General features: G+C 30.3%; 1 protein-coding gene across 2 annotated transcripts; it reads left to right on the top strand.

Moving 5' to 3' along the window:
- Nucleotides 1–5083: 5083 nt before the first annotated feature.
- LOC111413894 (uncharacterized) lies at nucleotides 5084–14640 on the top strand. 2 transcript variants are annotated; one of them, XM_023045026.2, is made up of 6 exons: nucleotides 5084–5222; nucleotides 5351–6105; nucleotides 11349–12474; nucleotides 12525–13021; nucleotides 13072–13682; nucleotides 13754–13845. In XM_023045026.2, coding segments are annotated over exons 1-6 (3027 nt in total). In that variant the 5' UTR covers nucleotides 5084–5186; the 3' UTR covers nucleotides 13756–13845. The 2 variants fall into 2 exon arrangements, with proteins under 2 accessions (XP_022900794.2, XP_022900793.2); XM_023045025.2 differs by having other exon boundaries at nucleotides 13072–14640.
- Nucleotides 14641–21536: the final 6896 nt, after the last annotated feature.

Here is a 21536-nt window from a genome sequence, read left to right as displayed (position 1 = left end):
ATGCTAAGAACTTCAAAAACGTGACTTTGATAACGACTTCCAGTTGAGGTAAGTACGATAAAAATTTGATTACATTCATTCTGCGATTATTAATCATCGAATTACTAATTTTTTATTCACGGACTTCCAATAGTTTTATCAAATCACAACAAGTTTTAAATACACCTTATCGCAACGATAGGAAACGTATAACTTACACCTCACATGCTAAATATGCATTCAAAACTATCGATTTTTGTCGAGAATATCGCATGTAATACCGTTAATATTATTAATTGCACACGCAACGAATTCCAAACATAGATTTTGACGAGAGGGCAAAGGGAAATATCGAAAAGTAAAAGCCCAACCCATTTTGACATGTGTTGATTGAGGTAGCATTTATACAAACAAACAATACCCGAAATTAATTAAACGAAAACAGTTAACGTTGTTGGTTCTTTTGAAAAACGACAACGTCCTACACAATTGTCTCAACATATTGTCATTTCATTTCAACTACATCACTCATAACTAATTAAATAGAATTTATCAATTTTCTATTTTAAACTCACCTAAAATCCATCATTTAACTCGGTGCCACTCATCACTTTATATTTAACTCAAACAGGTTAAAATCACAATTTTTATGTATACAGGTGTCCCGTATTTTCGGGATCAAAGCATTATAAGGTTGAAGGATACATTATTCTGAAGCAATTTTTCCAATAGATTCGACACGGAAAGAGAAATAATCTTGTTCCGTGAATTCGTGCGGTTACTATAAACATTTCGAAAAATCGCTTGTATCCTTCAACCGTATAATACTCTGATTCGGTAGATACGGAACATTATGTATATTTATATCACTATACAACTCCACTTTTCAAAATATTGAATTTTTTTATTAATGAAAACGATTTTAAATTATAATTTAAGCAAATATTATACAAAACATTTTTACCTATAATTGAATTCTAAATAAGTAATATTCGAAAACATTTTTGATATAATTAATTATTAAGATAACTCCAAAAATATCATCTTTATGTCACTATACAATGCTACTTTGCGAAGATATCGAAATATTTTATTAATAAAATCGATTTTAAATCATATTTTTAGTAAATATTACACGAAACATTTTTCGATAAAAAAAATGTTTGTACTGTATACAGTTAATAATTTTATACTAGTAAATAAGCCAATCAAGGAAAATTTTTAACAAAATTATTCGAAAAAAATTTTGGTATAATTATTAATTATTAAAATAACCCCAAAAATATCATTTTTATATCACTGTACAACACCACTTTGCGAATATATCGAAATTTTTTATTAATAAAATCGATTTTAAATTATATTTTGTATATAGTTTGTGGGGTATATTTTTTATAGTTATTTTATTCTATCTAAAACTAATGTATGTGTGTATTTAAAAGTTAATGTTGCTATGGTGATAACCATACATATTATGATGGATCATAATGAATCAAATAATTGCCAAAATTTGTATTTAAAAATTCGATAACAACTCTGGCATTATGTGCTGGTATGGAGCATCAGCATGTTAAGTGTCAAAGTATAACAAAACTGAATAAAACTTTACAATGAATTTCGAAAATTATGAAAAATGTAATATGATGGAATGCTATATGTATTATACCTCAATATATTAAGACAGCACATTGAGCCTTTGGTCGACAATTTGCCATTAAATATGTCTCAAATGATATATTTTCAATATGACGGAGCACCAGCACATAATGCCAGAGTTGTTAGTGAATTTTTAAATACTACTACAAATTTTGGCAATAATTGGAAACAATGTTTTCCATCATGGTATTGTTATCACAATAACAACAGGTAGGTTTTAAATACATACAATAGTTTTAGAAAGAACAACAGGACTGCATCCATTGTTGTGACAACCTGCCCGCAAACTACGTCACACCATTTTCCATGCCCAGCTGTTGTTATGGTCTATGCGTTTGCTGTGTATTTTTAGAGGTTATATCCTAGACGTATTCATATTATTTTTGAAGTTTTATGTTTTTAGACGTATTAATGTCTATCTTATAACCTCTAAAAACACAGACAGTTACCAGGCGTGGCAAATAGTGTGATGTAGACTGCGGACAACCAAACCGTAGTGGACTACAAAAATGCGATGGTGTTCCAGTCCTGTTAGATTCTACTATCCTTGAGAGAGAACCAAAAAAATTGATACATTATGTTCCATCATAGTATGTATGGTTATCACCGTAGCAACATTAACTTTTAAATACATACATTATTTATAGATAGAACAAAATGAATTTTTGTTAATTATTCAATAACTATAAGAAATATACTCGACAAACTATATATAATTGTGAATTCTTCGTAAAAAGTTGCCCATATAATGTTTTATTTAGAATACTCAATCTTTGATAATAAGTGAGATATTTGCGATTATCGTTTTCGCAAAATTTTCAGTTTTTGTCGATAGGGCGAAAACAAAAGACGATAGCTGTTCGGAGTTTTCGGCATTAGCATTTTCTCGAAAAACGAGATCATGACATGTAAGCTACTTCCTTTCTATCTCTTTTAGTTTCGGAGATAGCCCATGCGGACAACGAACTTGGGACATTCTGTACAGGGAAATTAAATAACTTTATACTAGTAAATATCCCAATCTAGCAAAAATCTTGAAAAATGTTTCAAATAAAAATTATTCATAATTTAATTCCAAATAATTATTATTTAAAAAAAATTTTGATATAATTATTAATTATAAAGATAATATCATTTTATGCCACTTTGCGAAGATATCGAAATTTTTATTAATAAAATCGATTTTAAATCGAAACATTTTTCGATAAAAACAAAAATTTTTGTACTGTATACAAGGAAATTAAATCATTTTATAGTAGTAAGTAGTACAATCTAGGAAAAATTTTGAAAAATGTTTAAAATAAAAATTAGTTTAATATATAAATTTAATATACCGTAAAATGGGGTGAAATTGTGCCTCCTATGGTGAGAATGAATTTAGCGCCTCGGATATGATATTGTCGATGTATCGGCTATTAATTATTGACTACGAAAGTAATGTTACTTCGGAACATTACGGAACATCAAAAAAACGTGTGGCACATTCTTACCATAAGAGGCACAATTTCAACTAATTTAATTCTCAATAACTATTATTTAAAGAAATTTTGGATATAATTATTAATTATTAAGATAACCCCAAAAATATAATTTTTATTTCACTGTACAACGCCACTTTGCGAAGATATTGAAATATTTTATTAATAAAAACGATTTTAAATGACATTTTAAGTAAATATTATACGAAACATTTTTCGATAAAACCAAAAATGTTTGTACTGTATACAGGGAAATTAAATAATTTTATACTAGTAAATAGCCCAATCTAGCAAAAATGTTGAAAAATGTTTCAAATAAAAATTACCTATAATTTAATTCTAAATAAGTATTATTCGAAAAATTTTTTGTTATAATTATTAATTATTAAAATAACCTCAAAAATATCATTTTTATATCACTACACAAAACTCCTTCGCGAAAATATCGAAATATTGTATTAATAAAGTCGATTTTACATCATATTTTAAGCAAACATTATACGAAACATTTTTCGATAAAAACAAAAATTTTTGTGTTGTGTACAGGGAAATTAAATAACTTTATACTAGTAAATATCCCAATCTGGCAAAAATCTTGAAAAATGTTTCAAATAAAAATTATTAATAACTTAATTCCAAATAAGTATTATTTAAACATTTTTTTGATGTAATATTAATTATAAAGATAACTCCAAAAATATTATTTTTATATCATTATGCCACTTTGCGAAGATATCGAAATTTTTATTAAATAAAATCGATTTTAAATCATATTTTAAGCAGTATTATACGAAACATTTTTCGAGAAACATTTTTGTACTGTGTACGGAAAAATTAAAAAATTTTATACTAGAAAAATATCCCAGTCTAGCAAAAATCTTGAAAAGTGTTAATAATTAATTATTCATAATTTAATTCCAGATAAGTATTATTTAAAAAAAAATTTGATATAATTATTAAGACAACCCAAAAATATCATTTTTATTAATTAATATTTATTATTATATATTATTATTATTATTATATTATATATATTATTTTGTACTATATACAGGGAAATTAAATCATTTTATAGTAGCAAATAGCGCAATTTAGGAAAAATTTTGCAAAATGTTTCAAATAAAAATTAGTTATAATTTAATTCTCAAGAACTATTATTAAATTATATTTTAAGCAAATACTATACGAAACATTTTTCGTTAAAAACAAAAATTGTACTGGGAAATTAAGTAATTTTATACCAATAAATAGCGTAATCTAGCAAAAATTTTGAAAAATGTTTCAAATAAAAATTACCTATAATTTAATTCTAAATAAGTATTATTCGAAAAATTTTTTGTTATAATTATTAAAATAACTTCAAGAAAATATCGAAATTTTGTATTACTTAATAAAATCGATTTTACATCATATTTTAAGCAGCAAAAATCTTTAAAAATGTTTCAAATAAAAATTGCTTATAATTTAATTCTAAATAAATATTATTTGAAAATATTTTTAATTTAATAAATTATTTTAAAATTTTACTAACTTAATTTTCTTCACCTACCTTTTATTAAAGTTCAGAATTGAGCACAACTTTACACTTTAATAAAAAGAGTATTGCACTAATTTCGACCTTTCTCGTTAGCTTTATTATTTAAAATGAACGATTCGACTACTTCAGCCGGTAGTTTTCGATAAGTTATAAATTTTGAATCATCCGATAGATATGTTATGTATTGAGTCAGTTTGTTATGTTGCCTATATCTGAATTATTTTTTAATATATTTTTTTAATATAAACTTAAACAAAATATATAGAAACTTAATAAATAAATTGTTTTTTATTTTAACTTTTTAATACATAATTTTTATATATTTAAAAGTTGCGATCTAAAAGGATAGTGGCACCATCTTTGGAGCGAAAATTGACGTGGAGCTTACGTAATAACTTACGAGATGGTGCTGCGAACTTATAAACAGATCTTTTGGGAGTTTTGCCGGTTTCGGAGCTGCTAAGACATCAATTGTAACCCGCTCTAAGAGCTCACAAATTTATGAATCTTCATAAGGTGTATTTCGGCGTTTCATCATGGAAGCAACTCCACATATATTAACACTGAATATGGTAAGGTTCCTTTTAATTACTAATACTTACAACACAATACAGTGAAATACCAATAATGTACAAATTTATTTGTAATTCACTGTTGACGATAACACTGAAAATTTTTAATAATTTTAATTATAATATAGGCTACAAATCTTGATATTGTACTAAAAAGATTGAGGCAACCAGAAAGCTTGAGCTTCAACACTTATGTTCGATTGATACAAGGATTCTATCGAGAACTTCTTAATACATTTCATACCATTGATAGTGTTGCTCAAATATTGCTACAGTCTCTGGATGAACAATACATATATTTTATTAATAATATTCCACCAAGTCATCATTTATTTGAAGTAAATATGATGTATATTTTGAATATAGACGAATTAGAAAGAGATACAATTTTTCGTATATATGACCATACATTGCGAGGATTATCGATTCACCGAGAAACCCATAATATCCTTAAATTTTTGGATAAATTGGTCCAAAAGTACATTGTAAAACAAGTCCAGCATGATTTTCTTCGTAAGCTGCAAGGTCTTGTGGGGCCTTCTGATAAAAAGTGCCTAAAGTTGGTTATTAAAATTGCATGTTACATAGTAACTAAATGGAATTGCGATGAGGAACAAGAAGAACTTTTTGATAAACTTATGATACACACAAAATGGTCGAAATTAGATTATTACATTTGTAGCAGCTTGTATAGGAGATTTGGCCGAAACAGCGACGCAGTAAAAATTGTTATGGAAAAAATATTCCAAGGTTTTCAAGAAAATCACTCCGCTTATGGGGCATTTATATTGTTTAAAGAAGTAATTCGCGTTTCTTTCGAGAATTATTATGATATTATTGAAGACGATATTGTATCAGTTTTAGAACAGGATATCAAGCAGAGGTAAATTAATCTTTTTATGATTTCGTGTTATTTTGGCTTCTGCATATTTGTCGGTTTTTGATTACCCTTATCAACAACATAGTTATGACTCCTTTCATACGGCCAAAGTCTAATACAAACTTGATTATTTCCGTTTAATCACCTTTTGTTCCTTAGCTATTTTATTAGTCACATTCCTTTTTCAAAACTTTCTTATCAACGCTTAAAAATTTCCGCCTAATAGTTTAACAATTACATTTTTTTTTCAAATTTAAAATTTTTCACGTTTAATAGATATTATAGATAATTTCGTTGGTGATGGTACAATTTTTGTATATATCAAAAAATGAATAATCAATTTTTTAAAACTTATTTTGGAACAGATAATAGATAGATAGAAAAAATGTTGAAAAATGTTTCAAATAAAAGTTACCGATAATTTAATTCTAAATAAGTATTATTTGCGAAGATATCGAAATTTTTTATTAATAAAAACGATTTTAAATCATATTTTAAGCAATTATTATACGAAACATTTTTCCTTAAAAACAAAAATTGTACTATGTACAGGCTGTCGACGAGGCATAACGACGATAATAAATAATAATATCTATATCTGGGCCTTAGCGTAGCAGGTTACTTTTAAAATGTAAAAAAATGTTTTAAACCCTTCGGTCGATCTTGGCAAGACATTTATATAAAAAGTCGATCTTGATCAAAAATTCGTGGACACCAATGACATAGGCTATCTCCGAAACTAAAAGAGATAGAAAAAAAGTAGCTTACATGTCATGATGTCGTTTTTCCAGAAAATGCTAATGTCGAAAACTCCGAAAAGTTAGTCTTTTGTTTTCGCCCTCGTCATCGGCAAAAACGGCAACAAAATGGGCAACTTTTTACGAAGAATTCAGTGGCGTAGGTAGAATTTTTTCCCCATCTTTTATTTTCGAGATTTTAGAAGTAACTTTATTTTTTTAAATGGAAACCATAGTTGGCTATGACCTAAAATAATTTGTTATTTTCTTTTGATAACAGATATACAGGGTGAGTCAGAAAGAATGGGAAATCCGAATACCGGAGACACTAGACACCAAAATATGACGATGTAACCTAACATCTCTTATACAAATGTCGGTGGTTTTCAAGGCACAGGGTGTTGAAAGTTAAATTCTTATTTCGAAAGCTTTTTGTACTATTAACATAAAATTTGGTAGATATATGTTTTCGAGCATAAGAAATACGAATTTGTTTTGTGAGAGAGTTTGAGATATCAAGTCATGACTATTTTGTCAGTTGAGGTATGGTGAATTAGAACCAGAAATCTGAAGGAGCTTTCAATTCTACACAAAAAAGGTAGTCTTGCTTACATTGTCTAAGTCTACTGGTTTCCAAGTTATCTGCTTTTAATTGTTTCAAAGTAATTTTAAGGTTAACATTTAAAATCAATAACACACAGTAACAATAGCAATTAGTAACGATAATAATCGATAACAATAATAATTAATTAATAACAATAGAATATTGTGACTATATTCAAAAATCCAGTGGATTTAAATCTGGATTTCTCACTATTAGAACGGTTCTTATGTGAATCACCCTGTATATTTGTTATCAGAAGAAAATAACAAATTATTTTAGGTATTCAGCCAACTATGGTTTCCATTTAAAAAGATAGTTACGTCTAAAATCTCGAAAATAAAAGATGGGAAAAAAATTCTACCTATGCCACTGAATTGAGAATATTGAAGTGAGATATTCGCGATTGTCGTTTTCACAAAATTTTCAATTTTTGCCGATAGGGCGCAAACAAAAGACGATAGTTCGCAGTTTTCGGCATTAACATTTTCTCAAAAGACGAGATTATGACATGTAAGCTACTTTTTTTCTATCTCTTTTAGTTTTGGAGATAGCCTATGCGGACAACGAAATTGGGACACCCTATACAGGGAAATTAAATAATTTTATACTAGTAAATAGCCCATTCTAGCAAACATTTTGAAAAATGTTTCAAATAAAAATTACCAATAATTCAATTTCAAATAAGTATTATTCAAAAAATATTTTGATATAATAATTAATTATTAAGATAGCCCCAAAAATATCATTTTTATATCACTATACAACGCCACTTTGCGAAGATATCGAAATTTTTTATAAATAAAAACGATTTTAAATCATGTTTTAAGCAAATATTATACGAAACATTTTTCGATAAAAACAAACATTTTTGTACTGTGTACAGGGTGGTTCAAATTCGATGTCCGAATAGGCTATCTCGGAAACTATAAGAGTTAGAAAAAAAGTAGCTTACATGTCATGATCTCATTTTTCGAGAAACTGCTAATGCCAAAAACCTTAAAGCGCTATCGTCTTTTGTTTTTCCCCTAGAGACTAAAATTGAAAATATCGTAAAGCCAGCAAGTGCAATTATCTTTGTTATTATTATAGGTGGAGTATTATAACTAAGACATTCTATGGACACTTTTTTACAGAGAATTTGATGGCGTGTTCAAAAAGAATTTTTCGGTTTTAGATTTTGAGATATTATGATAATTTTCGTTTTTTTAAATGGAAACAACCACTGATTATACGCTTATTAAATTCGTAATTTTTTTCTGATTACAAAAATATGGGGTTATATAGGTCTATTTCTTATTGTTTTAGAATAAAGTTAAAAATAAACTTTTTTTTATTGTCGTCAAAGAAATTAAATTTACAGTTTCCTGTAAATTACGGTACTATAACTAAAAATTAATATAAAATTTACTTTATTTTCTAATATGTAACATTCTAACATGTTAAACTTTTCGTAATTTTCGTAATCCATCTTAAAAAACAGAATTTTTAATTTGACACTTCTGAAAATTTTTGAATACAAACAAATGTTGCTATGTTTATTTGAATCAAAAAAATATATATATGAGCGCCATATATCAATAATTTATTAAGTCATTTAATAATAATATTAAATATTAATAAAAAATGTGAAATAATGCAATCTATTCTAACTAAAACAAATATAAATTAAATAGTTCAACAAATGTATTTGTTTCAAATATTAGAAATATGTTTTTTTAATTTTTAGTTATAATTTACAGGAAACTGTAAGTTTAATTTTTTTGACGACACTAAAAAAAAGTTTATTTTTAGCTTTATTCTAAAACAACAAGAAATAGACCTGTCAAACCCTATATTTTTGTAATCAGAAAAAAATGTGGTTGTTTCCATTAAAAAAAACGAAAATTGTCATGATATCTCAAAATCTAAAACCGATAATTTTTTTTTGACTACGTCATGAAATTCTCTGTAAAAAAGTGTCCATATAATGTCTTAGTTATAATACTCCACCTATAATAATAACCAAGATAATTGCACTTGTTGGTTTTACGATATTTTCAATTTTGGCCTCTAGGGGAAAAACAAAAGACGATAGCGCTTTGAGGTTTTCGGCATTACCAATTTCTCGAAATACGAGATCATGACATGTAAGCTACTTTTTTTCTAACTCTTATAGTTTCCGAGTTAGCCTATTCGGACATCGAGTTTAAACCATCCTGTACAGGGAAATTAAATAATTTTATACTAATAAATAGCCCGATCTAGCAAAAATTTTGAAAAATGTTTCAAATTAAAATTGCTTATAATTTAATTCTCAATAAGTATTATTTGAAAAAAATGTTGATATAATAATTAATTATTAAGATAACACCAAAAATATCATTTTCATATAGCTATACAACGCCACTTTGCGAAGATATCGAGATTTTTTATTAATGAAAACGATTTTAAATCATATTTTAAGCAAATATTATACGAAACATTTTTCGATAAAAATAAAAATTGTGGTACTGTGTACAGGGGTGGGTGAAAAATTAAAATGAATAGTCTTAATATACATCGGGTTGCAAATGCCTCCTTACGAGATTAGCGGGTCAAAGTTTCTTTAAAATTAAACATTATCTGTAATAAAAAGCCCTTTATTAAAAATATTTTCAACGCCACTGCTAACTTTGTATTTTCGTGTATAGTAATCAATTATCTATCAATTGGTCTCTTACAAAACTTTGATTAAAGTAACAGTTTTTGATTGGATTAACAAATTTTCTACAAACGTGTTTTTCTTAAATACTATTGCTTTGATCAAAGTTTTGTAAGGGACCAATTGATAGATAATTGATCACTTTACACGAAAATACTGCCCGTTTGACAAAATTAGCAATGGCGTACACAATATTTAAAAAAAAAAGGCTTTTTATTGCAGATAATGTTTAATTTTAAAGATACTTTGACCCCCTATATCTCGTTAAGGAGACATTTCCGACCCCATGTATATTATGACTTTTCATCTTAATTTTTGATGTATTACCTGCCCTAGAAGTCTGTTAGCGGTTTTTTGAATCACCCTGTATAATTTTATACTAGTAAATAGCCCAATCTAGCAAAAATTTTGAAAAATTTTTCAAATAAAAATTACCTATAATTTAATTCTAAATAAGTATTATTCGAAAAATTATTTGGTATAATTATTAATTATTAAGATAACCCCCATAAATATCATTTTTATATCACTATACAACGCCACTTTGCAAAGATATCGCAATTTTTTATTAATAAAAACTATTTTAAATCATATTTCAAGCAAATATTATAGGAAACATTTTTCGATAATAAGAAAAATTGTTGTACTGTGTACAGGGTGGGCAAATTTGGGTGTTATTATAGGCTATCTCAGAAACTATAAGAGATACGAAAAAAGTAGGTGCCATGTCCCGGTCTCTTCTTTCGACACTAATCCAATCCCGTAAACACCAAACCTCTATCTTCTTTTGTTTTCAAGTTATAGCCAAAAAGTCAAATTTTCGTGATTGCAAAAAATGCTCGTATTTCGTATATTACGAAATATTTTTTTCATTTTAAATTTCCCAAAGTACTGAAAATCTTGAAAAATGTTTCAAATGAAAATTACTTATAATTTAATTCTAAATAACTTTGATTAACTGTATTATTTCCGTTTAATCACCTTTTGTTCCTTAGCTATTTTATTAGTCACATTCCTTTTTCAAAGCTTTCTTATCAACGCTTAAAAATTTCCGCCTAATACTTTAACGATTACAACATTTTTTTTTAATTTAAAATTTTTTGTCACGTTTTATAGATATGCATGGTATTAATTATAATTAATTTAATTATAATTTCGTTGGTGATGGTACAATTTTTTTATGTATTAAAAAATGAAATAATCAATTTTTTAAAACTTGTTTTAGAACATTACGTTCGTCTATAATAACATATGTTATTCCAACAATTTCGGATGCGGCTCGAGAAAAATTCATAAAACGAATTGGTACATTTAACGCATTCTACAAATTACAAGTTATTAAATATTATTGCCACAAAGATTATTTAGAAGAAATTGACTTCGATTTAATCAACGAGATCGTCAGTAAAGTAGCGCTTAATAAGAAAGATAAAACCGTAATAAATTTGATTTTTGATTTATGTTGTTCAAATCCGAACAAGGATTCTTACGTTGAAGAGGAGCATTTTCGGTTGTTTATGAAATGTATTAAAAAACAATATGGGAGACTTGAACCAGTTATGAGATATAATATTCATACATTTTTAAATCTTGTGTTATTATCGATGGTTAGAAAAAACCGTCCTCTGTATTTGGAATTTTTTCTTGAATTAGATAAATTGGTGCGAATATTTCCTAATAAGTATCATAACCCGAAAGCTTCATACCAAACACGAGTTTTAATGGAAATTCATGTTAGGGCTTTATATTTATTGTCTCGAACATACACGAAGTTGCGAGAAAAATTTCCTTTTGTGGATTGCGAAGATTTAAGCGGAAATAGAATCCCGACGCGTCAGATTTTTGAAAGATACATTCAAAGGGGTTGGGATATGATCAAGCAAGTTACTTTAAGTGGGCTTGGAACTGAATATGCATACGATTTAATTAGTTACAACAAAGCGAATTATGATGAGGTGTTAATATCTGGGATAAAAACGAGTTTATTCGTTAGTTTAACCGTCCCAAATTTAGACAAATTGAGTGCCATACGGACCTACGCAAAAACAATTAAAAAGATTTATTTAAATCTTTATAGAATCACCGACATTGACAACTTAATTCGACTTTTAATTGAAGCACTCCACCAGCAATACCTCAACATTAAGGATTCTCGAGATTACCTCGCTCATTTAGCAAATCCAGTTTATACAACCGGAGAGGCTATACTTGTTTTCATCGACTGTTTTATTACAAACGATGGTCTTCGGTATCTTCAAGGATTATGCAGCGAAATTATATACGTCACATTGCCTTTGATTGACACAAACGTTGATGCTTATTCTAAGAAATGCATTGAACAAATTTTTGTGGTAAGAATTAAAAATAAATTTAATCTAAAATTAATTCCATTTTTTTATAGACTCATTTGGAAATATTAAAACATTGCGTAATAAAACAAAACAATTTGGAAGTTGATCAAGAACTGATGAAATTGTTTTTCCGCATTTGCGACTACATTATGTGCCAAACGAAATATCGCAAAGCCACATCTGCTGCTGTAAAAGTCGCGAGTGAAGTCGTCGGATCAATTTCCTATTTGTCGGATGATATCTATGATTACTTAATTTCGCGATTAAATACTCACCTTTACGAACTTGAAGATGCCGCTTTAAACAGATGCTCGGGAAATAAAGAAATGATTTTGTTTACTTTTAAATCGTTCCAATTAAGAAGGAATTTATTTCCAATTCACTTCCAAAGAATGCTGTCCGCTTCGCATGGTTATCACGAATTACATCTTATTGCGATTACAGCTATTATAAGTGATGCTAAATTAAAATCGTTGACTGATCCTTTTCTTATTGACGTTTTTAGAAGGACTTTAGACATTATGGCACATCCAAAATTTTCAAACAGGTAAAATTATTATAATAATACAAGTATTATTATTAATACTTATTTTTTAGGAATCTCGCTGCTCAAATAATGCAAGTATTAGCAAATCGTATAATGGGGACGAAATCTGAATTGGGAACCCGTCCAGTATCTCTTTTGCACGTTTTTGAACGTTTCCCAGAACTTGAAAAAATTTGCTTTGAAACTCTTATTTCCAAAAATAATCACAGTAAATTTGGAGTATTAATTTTTATTGGTGAATCTCCGCATTGTTCTTCATTATTTGGGGAGATATGCGATTTTCCTCGAGATCAAATCGGGCAATTATTGGAAACGCCTGGTTTAAAAATGATTGCTAATAAAGTATATGCAATGACGGTTAACATAAATCAAATTTACAGCACAATTTTAAAAGCGATTCAAGGGCTGCATTTTGTTGATGTAACTCCATGCTCACTTATGTTTGTAGAATATTTACTTACAAGATTGATGAATTTAAACGTAAAAGATGAGGTTATTCAAGATGTGCTTGTTCGTTTAGAGTTGCTTTTAAGATCTCCTGGTGTAATGGGAACTCCAGGGGCTACAAAGTTTTTGAGATATCCGTCTTGCAATATATACAAGGTATCATTGAAACATTCCCCTCAAAATGATATCGCTGAGGATTTATTAGGTCTGATTTGTAAGTGTTTTATTTCAGAGAATTATGTAGCTCTTACTTTTGCTTGTTTTTATACCGGAACAATTTTTCAGAGGTTAAAGGAAGTTGCCAAAGAGGCGTTGCTTCAAAAATTGGTCCAACTTTTATTTGAACCAAACGGCGGCTCTTATCTTATGATTTGCCAGTATTATTTAACCATTAAAAATATTATTATTTGTTATCCCCATATTAATAAAACTTTTGTTGACGTTAAGTTTAATTTAGTTAGTAATGTTTTTGTTGCTGAAATCATTACGTTTATTTTATCGCGTAAGGAGTCTATAACAGAACGCGATTTGCGTTCGTTACAAGATTTAAAATGTTATCTTCCAATACTTTTTAAACAATCTGATACTGACGACGAAATTGTGTCAGAATCTATTGTGAGCACATTAATTAATCTTTCTAATCTATTTCCAAAAGTTGATTTTAAATTATTAGATTTTTATTTTTTATTAATTGTTGCAATATTTTCTATTTCGGATAAAAGCAGATTTAAACGTTTATTTAAAATTATTATTGGGAAGGATGATGAAATTTCATACCAAATTCAAAGATTACCAAAGATAATTAAACGTGATTTAGCCAAAGAATATCCTAATTTTATTAAAAACACTTCGAAATATATTTCGTTGAATCTCAATAAATTCTTTGTTGACTACACCCCACTTTACAATTGCTCAGAAGAATACATAAACGTTAAAATAGACGTTTTCCTGTTAAAAACGGTATTGGAGGAACTTAAAACAATTTAGTGTTAACCTATACTATATAGATTATGACATTTTTATATAAATGTAGATGTTTTTATAAAAGTTTTTAACAATTATTGATGACATTTTAACACACCTTCAATCATAAATGCAATATTTTATATTACATCTACATTTTTTGTTACTTATATTGCTCAATAAATAAATATTTTTACAAATTCTTAAAATTTCTTTTTATTCTTAAGTATCACATTATATTATAAAGAAATATTTTTAATGGACATTTACTTCCATAACATAATTTAATACTCATAATATTCCTCATTTATGATGTATTATTTATTTTAATATTCCAACGCTATTAATTGCAAGAAATTTTATCCCACTTTATATTTAGTAGTTTGAGCTACTTTATTATTTGTAATCTGGATTCTTCATTTTCAGTATCTTCCTTAATTTCATCGTTATATTGAATTTCTTTTTTATTATTTTTTCTGGATTAGGCCATGTTTTTGATCTTCTTACTTTGTGTCGCCTATCTGACATATTCAATATCTGGTTTCATTATAAGTTCGTAGGCTATCATAGCTGGTGTTATTAGAAATAAAGCTTGAAACTTCCGGGTTACGCCGTGCCAATTTTGAACTTGTCAAACTACTATGAACAACTTATTAGCGTCGAGATCTACCTTGGTTTAACTTGTGGGCTCCTATTTCGCAGCCCTGTAGCATTATGGACTTCGTAACATCTATAAATAACTTTCACTTGGAACTGAGCGGCCACTTTTCCCGCTTTGTTAGTGACAAAGCTGAAGTGTACATAGTTAATAGCTCTCTTGATGGCAATCCCGTTTTCAACACTGTTAATCTCCAGCGGCATTTGGCTACGTCTTGCATGTGGGTCACCGCTAAACTCGTTTAGACTTTCCAGGTGCAGAATTTGTCATAGAAGACGTATTAATTTAGACCAAAGGGATTCCGTGCGTGGTTTCTAATATCCACAATGATAAACATCACTGTCATACTATTTTTTTTGTATCATCATCGGTAAGTTGATAAGCACTCTAGTGATGCGTACGAGAGTGTCTCGAGACGATACTCGGACAAGACAAGACGAGACTTTCATTGGTCTCGTCTCGTGCATGAAGTCTAGCGTGTCATTGCAGGTAAGTATTTCTGCAAATAATATCTGCAATATTGCTGTAAATATTTTCGTATCTATATCAAACTGTTGTTGATTTAAAACCATATGCTCTTCAGGACAAAGAATGGATACTGCTAGAAGAAGTGCATAAATTACTAATCAACTTTGAAATACTTTCCAAGAAACTCGGAGGAGAGAACTACGTCAAATTACCTATGGTGGTTGTATGTATCAATATACTAACAGATAATATTGAGAGCAAAATATTTGCATGGAACCGAAAGGCAGATCGAAATGGTGTCGAAGAGCAGCTTATTGTTAGTTTTCAGAGAGACAAAATATTAAAGCATTATCGTAAAACTAATTAGATTCATGCTGCAGTTTTAATTCTCGATTCGCGGCATAAGATAGAAGTTTCTGATATAACAAGATGGAGCCAAGAATTAAAAGAAACTTCGATTCAGAAATTTGAAGATGTATACAAAGCCTATTTCCATCAATAAGAAGGCCAACGTTCGAAAGTAACGGCATTGGAGGAACAAGAAGATTCTAGAGCGAAAAAGTCGGATTTTGTAATTGATTTTGATGTTTTGTATGCAGTAAATTCTACGCCTTCCGAAGGAAAATGGATGCAGGAGCTTTAAAAATATTATTCTATGCTTCGGTGTAATAAAGACACAGATATATTACAATGGTGGAAAATTCATGCTTCTGCATTTCCTATTTTAAGTTTAAAGGCACGAGATCTCTTAAGCATACCTGCTACTTCAGTCCCGACGGAATGATTATTCTCACGTGCTGCATTAACTATAAGAAGACATCGAAATCGCCTTAATAATAAATCTGCACGATGTTTGTTATGCCTAAACGATTGGGTGAAAAACAAAATCATTTGCGACCGACAGGGCTGAGGGCTGTAATTCTCTCTTCCGAGTCTTACATTATAGCAAGTATTTAAGTATTCCTTATTGCACTGAGACAATAAGATTATGCATGACGAGGTTTCGATACTTTTATGAGACTCTCTTACGAGAAACGAGACGAGACGAGAGTGGAGGTTGCGAAACGAGACTTGATACAAGACTTATTAGTTCATCGGCGAGACGAGACAAGACTTTATGAAAATCTCGTCTACCACTAAAGCACTCCATCAAACAGGCACTAGATATATTTAGAAGTGTTACACCGTCGATATTTTTGTCAAAGTCCTATTTATTCCCCAAGAGAATCCTGATTTCCTAGAGTTTCCTCCTCCATCCATTCTTATTCCATGAACTTGTCTTCCAGATCGGTCCATCCATGATGCTGTCATTAGCGGACTTGAAGTCAGCGAACATATAGAATGTTTCAATGTTGTGCTCTACACCCTTGTCTAAGTTCTGGTGTCACAAATATTTGGTATTTACCTACTCGGAATCAATATACGTAGTCTCCTAGAACCTGTACCTCTTTAATTTGCACACTTCAGCAGTTTTGCCTTCTTATTAATAGGTTAGATGCATTTCTTCTGTTGTCCATATTTGCTCGTATGTTTTGTGTAACTGACAGATTAGTCGAGCCCCTCCCTGTTGAAGGAACTCCGCAAGAATTTGGTTGCTACCAGATGACATTATTTTTTTAGTTTTTGAAGTTCTTCTACCTACTAGGGTTGATGCTTCCTGTTCCTCATCGTTTACTCCGCTTCAAATAGCCGCGGCCATGCCAGCATCTACATTCACATTAAGCAGCTGATCAAAATACTGGGTCTATCCTGTTAGTATTAAGTTGGGGTCCTACACCAGATGCCCATCTTTATCCTTATACCACGTGGTTATTGATTTAACCGTTTTCTTCTTCATTGAGTTCTCCGTAGAATATTCTCGTTACATTCCGTTGCCTAAGGTTGTCTAGTTTCTTCTGCTTTCTCGCCTCTCTGTATTCTTGGACATTTCCCCTCGTTCTCCTCATGTTGTTGCTTTATTGCAATCCTATCCATTTTCCCCATCTTTATCGTGTCGTCATATTGTTGTCACGTTGTAAACTTGTCGGCAGCTCTTCCTTAATTGCTTTAGCTTATTCCTTTGCAGGTCTTTACATAGGTTCATGAGATTTGATGAAGTGATTATGAATATAACAAGCGTCGATTAGTAGATGGTCTATTTGGTTGGAAATGTGTGTTCATTTCTGATCTTCATCCTGTAGGTACTGCAGCTTATTGAATTTCTTCAAATATTAGCGCCTTTAACATGCTTCTAGTAGTAAAGTTGTTGAGGAGACAGATGTCTCGTTTAAGTTGCTCTTTTCATTTTCACTCTTAGTTTCGATTAATTTGGCGTCTTCCTAATTCTTAGATTGTTTCAGTGCTTCTACCTCGTGTCTTCCTTCTCTCTTTCTGATTTCCTTCGGCATACTTGCATTACATTTTGACTCTTTGCTCTTCCTTGTAGCATTTCTAGCATCGTGAAGATTCTTTCTTGATTATACAATCTTTTTTTGACTACATATTCTTCTATGTATGTAAGCTTCTGACTGGGGTTGGCAATTATTTCAAGTATTCGATGTTATTTTCACACATATTATAGCTTTTTTATTGACCACGCCACTTTTTGTCATTTTCTTTCTCCTCATTCCTTCCTCTTCTTTCTGACATCTGTATTCTGTCTTGGTTCAACATCTTATCTTTCTCGTTCGAGCTTCTTACTTTCACTACTTACGTCTAATAGGTTCCAAGTTCTTGGTATTTGTTCTATGTATTCTCGGTATTGTATTTGCCTTCGTTCGGACTTCTCACTCCCTCTGGACTAGTTTATTAGTCAATTTCTAGCTTGCTTCTGACTTGGGTCTTCTTCATTCTGGTTCATCTCAAAGTTCTGTTTGAATTCGTTCGGACGTTTCATATTCCTCGGACTGATCTAATTATTTCTAGGTTATTCCTTTTTTGAATAACTCTTTGTTTGTGGGTTTGGTTGGTTACAACCTGTTTTTTGTTTCTTTCTTTATTTCATATCTTCTTAGTGCCTGATTTATTCCTTCAATTTTAGCTTGTTTCTAGCTCGGTCTGACTAATTATTCTGGGCTACCTTTTTCTTTCTATCTTTTTGTATATAAAATTGGCAAAAATTAATTTCAACCTTGCACGTTATAAACAAAAATATTTATTCATTGGACCGGTTTTGGCTTTTAAATGACAGCCATTTTCAGCTATAATCAAGAAGGTTGCTGCATCAAAGAGGTCGGGAAAGAGGGCCGACGAATTTTACACATCTTCCTCATGGGTGTTTTTTGCTTTGTCCTTTCTTTAGAGGTTCAAGAAACTAGTACAGCAGCAGCCGACAGAAGCAGCAAGGCAGTAAGTTTAGGCAAAAAGTCAATTTGTTCGTATAGGGACTCCATTTTAATCCTAGTTATAGTAACCTATTTTTAGTTACATACACTTATATAACACATCTACGCCCACTATCTTCTACATGATTTCCCCACTATGTTGTAGGTAACAGGTTTAAAAGAAATTTCAAAGCAGTAAGTATTAATGGTACTGTATTTCAAAAAATTAAATACAGTTTTAAAAGAAGTCAACATTAAATGAGGCTTTCAGTATTTTTCTTCATTATTATAATAATAACAAAATTGGTGGCGGACTGCCTTGGCAACTGTAGAACTGTTTCTTTGAAAAGTACTTTGTAAGGCTGACAAATTTTCCGCATCTCTACCTAGATCATATGAGGTGAGATACAGTTCATTTTCTTTCATTAAGAAATTATGCAAATAACAACAGGCAAGAGTAACTGTTGTAGCTTTTGGTGGCTGTAGATTGATAAGTTACTGAAACACACGAAACCGTGAACTCAATATCCCGAATGCATTCTCTACAACTACGCGAGCGCGTGTTGCATTGAGGTGCATTCAGTAATCTTTGAGAGTAAGGTTTCATTAAATTGTTATGTAATGCAAATGCCTCGCCAGCATCAAATACATATTAGAAACGATCAATTGTTTTCGGCAAAATTTCTCCAAATTTAGAGTAGAACATCACCCCTCCATCCGAAATTCGACTTTTCATTCCAACACCAAAATTATAAATTCCTTCTTTGCATTAACTAGAGCCAAAAGTACGATGCTGAAAATTCCATGTAATTATAATACAAGGAGCCTGAGTTGTCTGGTTTCGTTATAGCTATATGTTTCCCATCCAATGAGCCAAGAGTATGCCAAAAATGATGTCGGATTCCGAATTCGTGAGCTATATCTGTAGACTCTTCGGTATATAACAAAATAAAATATTGGTGCCATGATGTGTACCTTATTGTAAAAGGTTATTTCACGAATTGGAGGAACAAGAGGATGGTTCGGAGAAACAAGAAATAGGTGAATACGTTCAACGGACTTCTGCCACAGCATCAACATCTTTAATATTCCCCCAAATACATTACCTCAAACTCATCAAACTAAAAGATTGAAATCAATGTTCACTTTTGGAAACCTTGTCGAACCCCGATACTAACATTCCGACAATTGCAAAAGCTTGATAGTAAAATTGCTGACATTAGATTCCACACAACGAGCTTTCGCAGAGAAAGCTATAGAGAATAAATGACATCCTTTTTGGGGCAAGCTTCGGTACTCTTCATCGCAATGCCATTAAAATCAATGTGGAACAGAAACCTCCAGGAAGTTCAAATAATCCGCATCATTCCTCATCATTTTCGGCATTTAGTTACAGTACTTCTCCACCACAATACACTTCCCCATCTGTGACGACCTCACCAGAACTATGTAACGTCAAAACAGTCAACCACACATTAACTTCACTTTTTCACAACTTTCAATGATAAGTGTTTTGTTGAGTTTGATATATTTGTTAAACTCTTTAAGTTTTTAATGTTTTATAGTTCAGTTTTGAGTAAATGTTGATTTTATAGTATCAATTATAATCAATAAACTACTTTTAGTTGTTAATGTATCTCCGTATTTCTTTTATTTTCCGGGAATCTGAGGTCAGTTCGTACACCCCAACTAGAAGAAAACATTTTGTTTTTTTGTGGCAGATTGTAGTACTGCTAGTACTGTTAATAGCAACAGTTTAGACATTTCAGTACTTTCATCCATTTGAAAGTAGTTCTTGAAATCATTGTTTTCATCAGTGATTTCTTGCAACAGTACTAGATGAGAATATTCATCTCTCTTTTCTTCAACTATTCTTTCATCCAGTAATAATAGCTTTTAGCTACGCAAGCTTTTGTAAAAATTTGTGTAAAAAGGTAATTTATTGAGCAAAGTTATTGACAATAATATTGATCGTGTAAGGTAGTGAAGTATTGAGACTGGTTACCACGAGGATTAATGGTTGTATTGTCAATACTATTGATCGTGTAAAGGCCGCTTAAGACGGAACTATGATAGTGTAATACCGGCCTAACAGTGCTTCCTAATTTTCGAGTTAAAGAAGCAGAATGATTATATTCAGGCTGTTCCAACCGATGATTTTGATTCTGGACTGTTGCTAGTACTGAGCTAGCCAATACTAGCAAAATGCGTTGACTCTACAGTTATTTTGAGGTTCACTATCCAAATTTGATTGTCAAATCTGTTAACATAGCAGAAATATTCTCCATCTTTGTTAAAACTGAAGTTGGGATATATAGATGTCGTTTAAGTTGCCCTTTTCATTTTCACTCTTAGTTTCGATTAATTTGGCGTCTTCCTAATTCTTAGATTGTTTCAGTGCTTCTACCTCGTGACTTCCTTCTCTCTTTCTGATTTCCTTCGGCATACTTGCATTACATTTTGACTCTTTGCTCTTCTTTGTAGCATTTCTAGCATCGTGAAAATTCTTTCTTGATTATACAATCTTTTTTTGACTACGTATTCTTCTATGTATGTAAGCTTCTGACAGGGGTTGGCGGTTATTTCAAGTATTCGATGTTATAGCTTTTTTATTGACCACGCTACTTTTTGACATTTTCTTTCTCCTCATTCTTTCCTCTTCTTTCTCACATCTGTA

The sequence above is a fragment of the Onthophagus taurus genome, chromosome 8 (genome assembly GCF_036711975.1).
Source record: "Onthophagus taurus isolate NC chromosome 8, IU_Otau_3.0, whole genome shotgun sequence".
Lineage (NCBI taxonomy): Eukaryota > Metazoa > Arthropoda > Insecta > Coleoptera > Scarabaeidae > Onthophagus > Onthophagus taurus.
The sequence above is the reverse complement of the archived record's forward strand: the minus strand, read 5'-3'. Positions and strand labels throughout refer to the sequence as shown.

Bases quoted from the DNA above. Each gene is read 5' to 3' on its own strand.
- LOC111413894 (XM_023045025.2), top strand. From the start codon at position 5,187: ATGGAAGCAACTCCACATATATTAACACTGAATATG. The intron at 6,106-11,348 runs GTAAATTAATCT...AACTTGTTTTAG, and splicing joins GAACAGGATATCAAGCAGAG to AACATTACGTTCGTCTATAA. The intron at 13,022-13,071 runs GTAAAATTATTA...CTTATTTTTTAG, and splicing joins CATCCAAAATTTTCAAACAG to GAATCTCGCTGCTCAAATAA.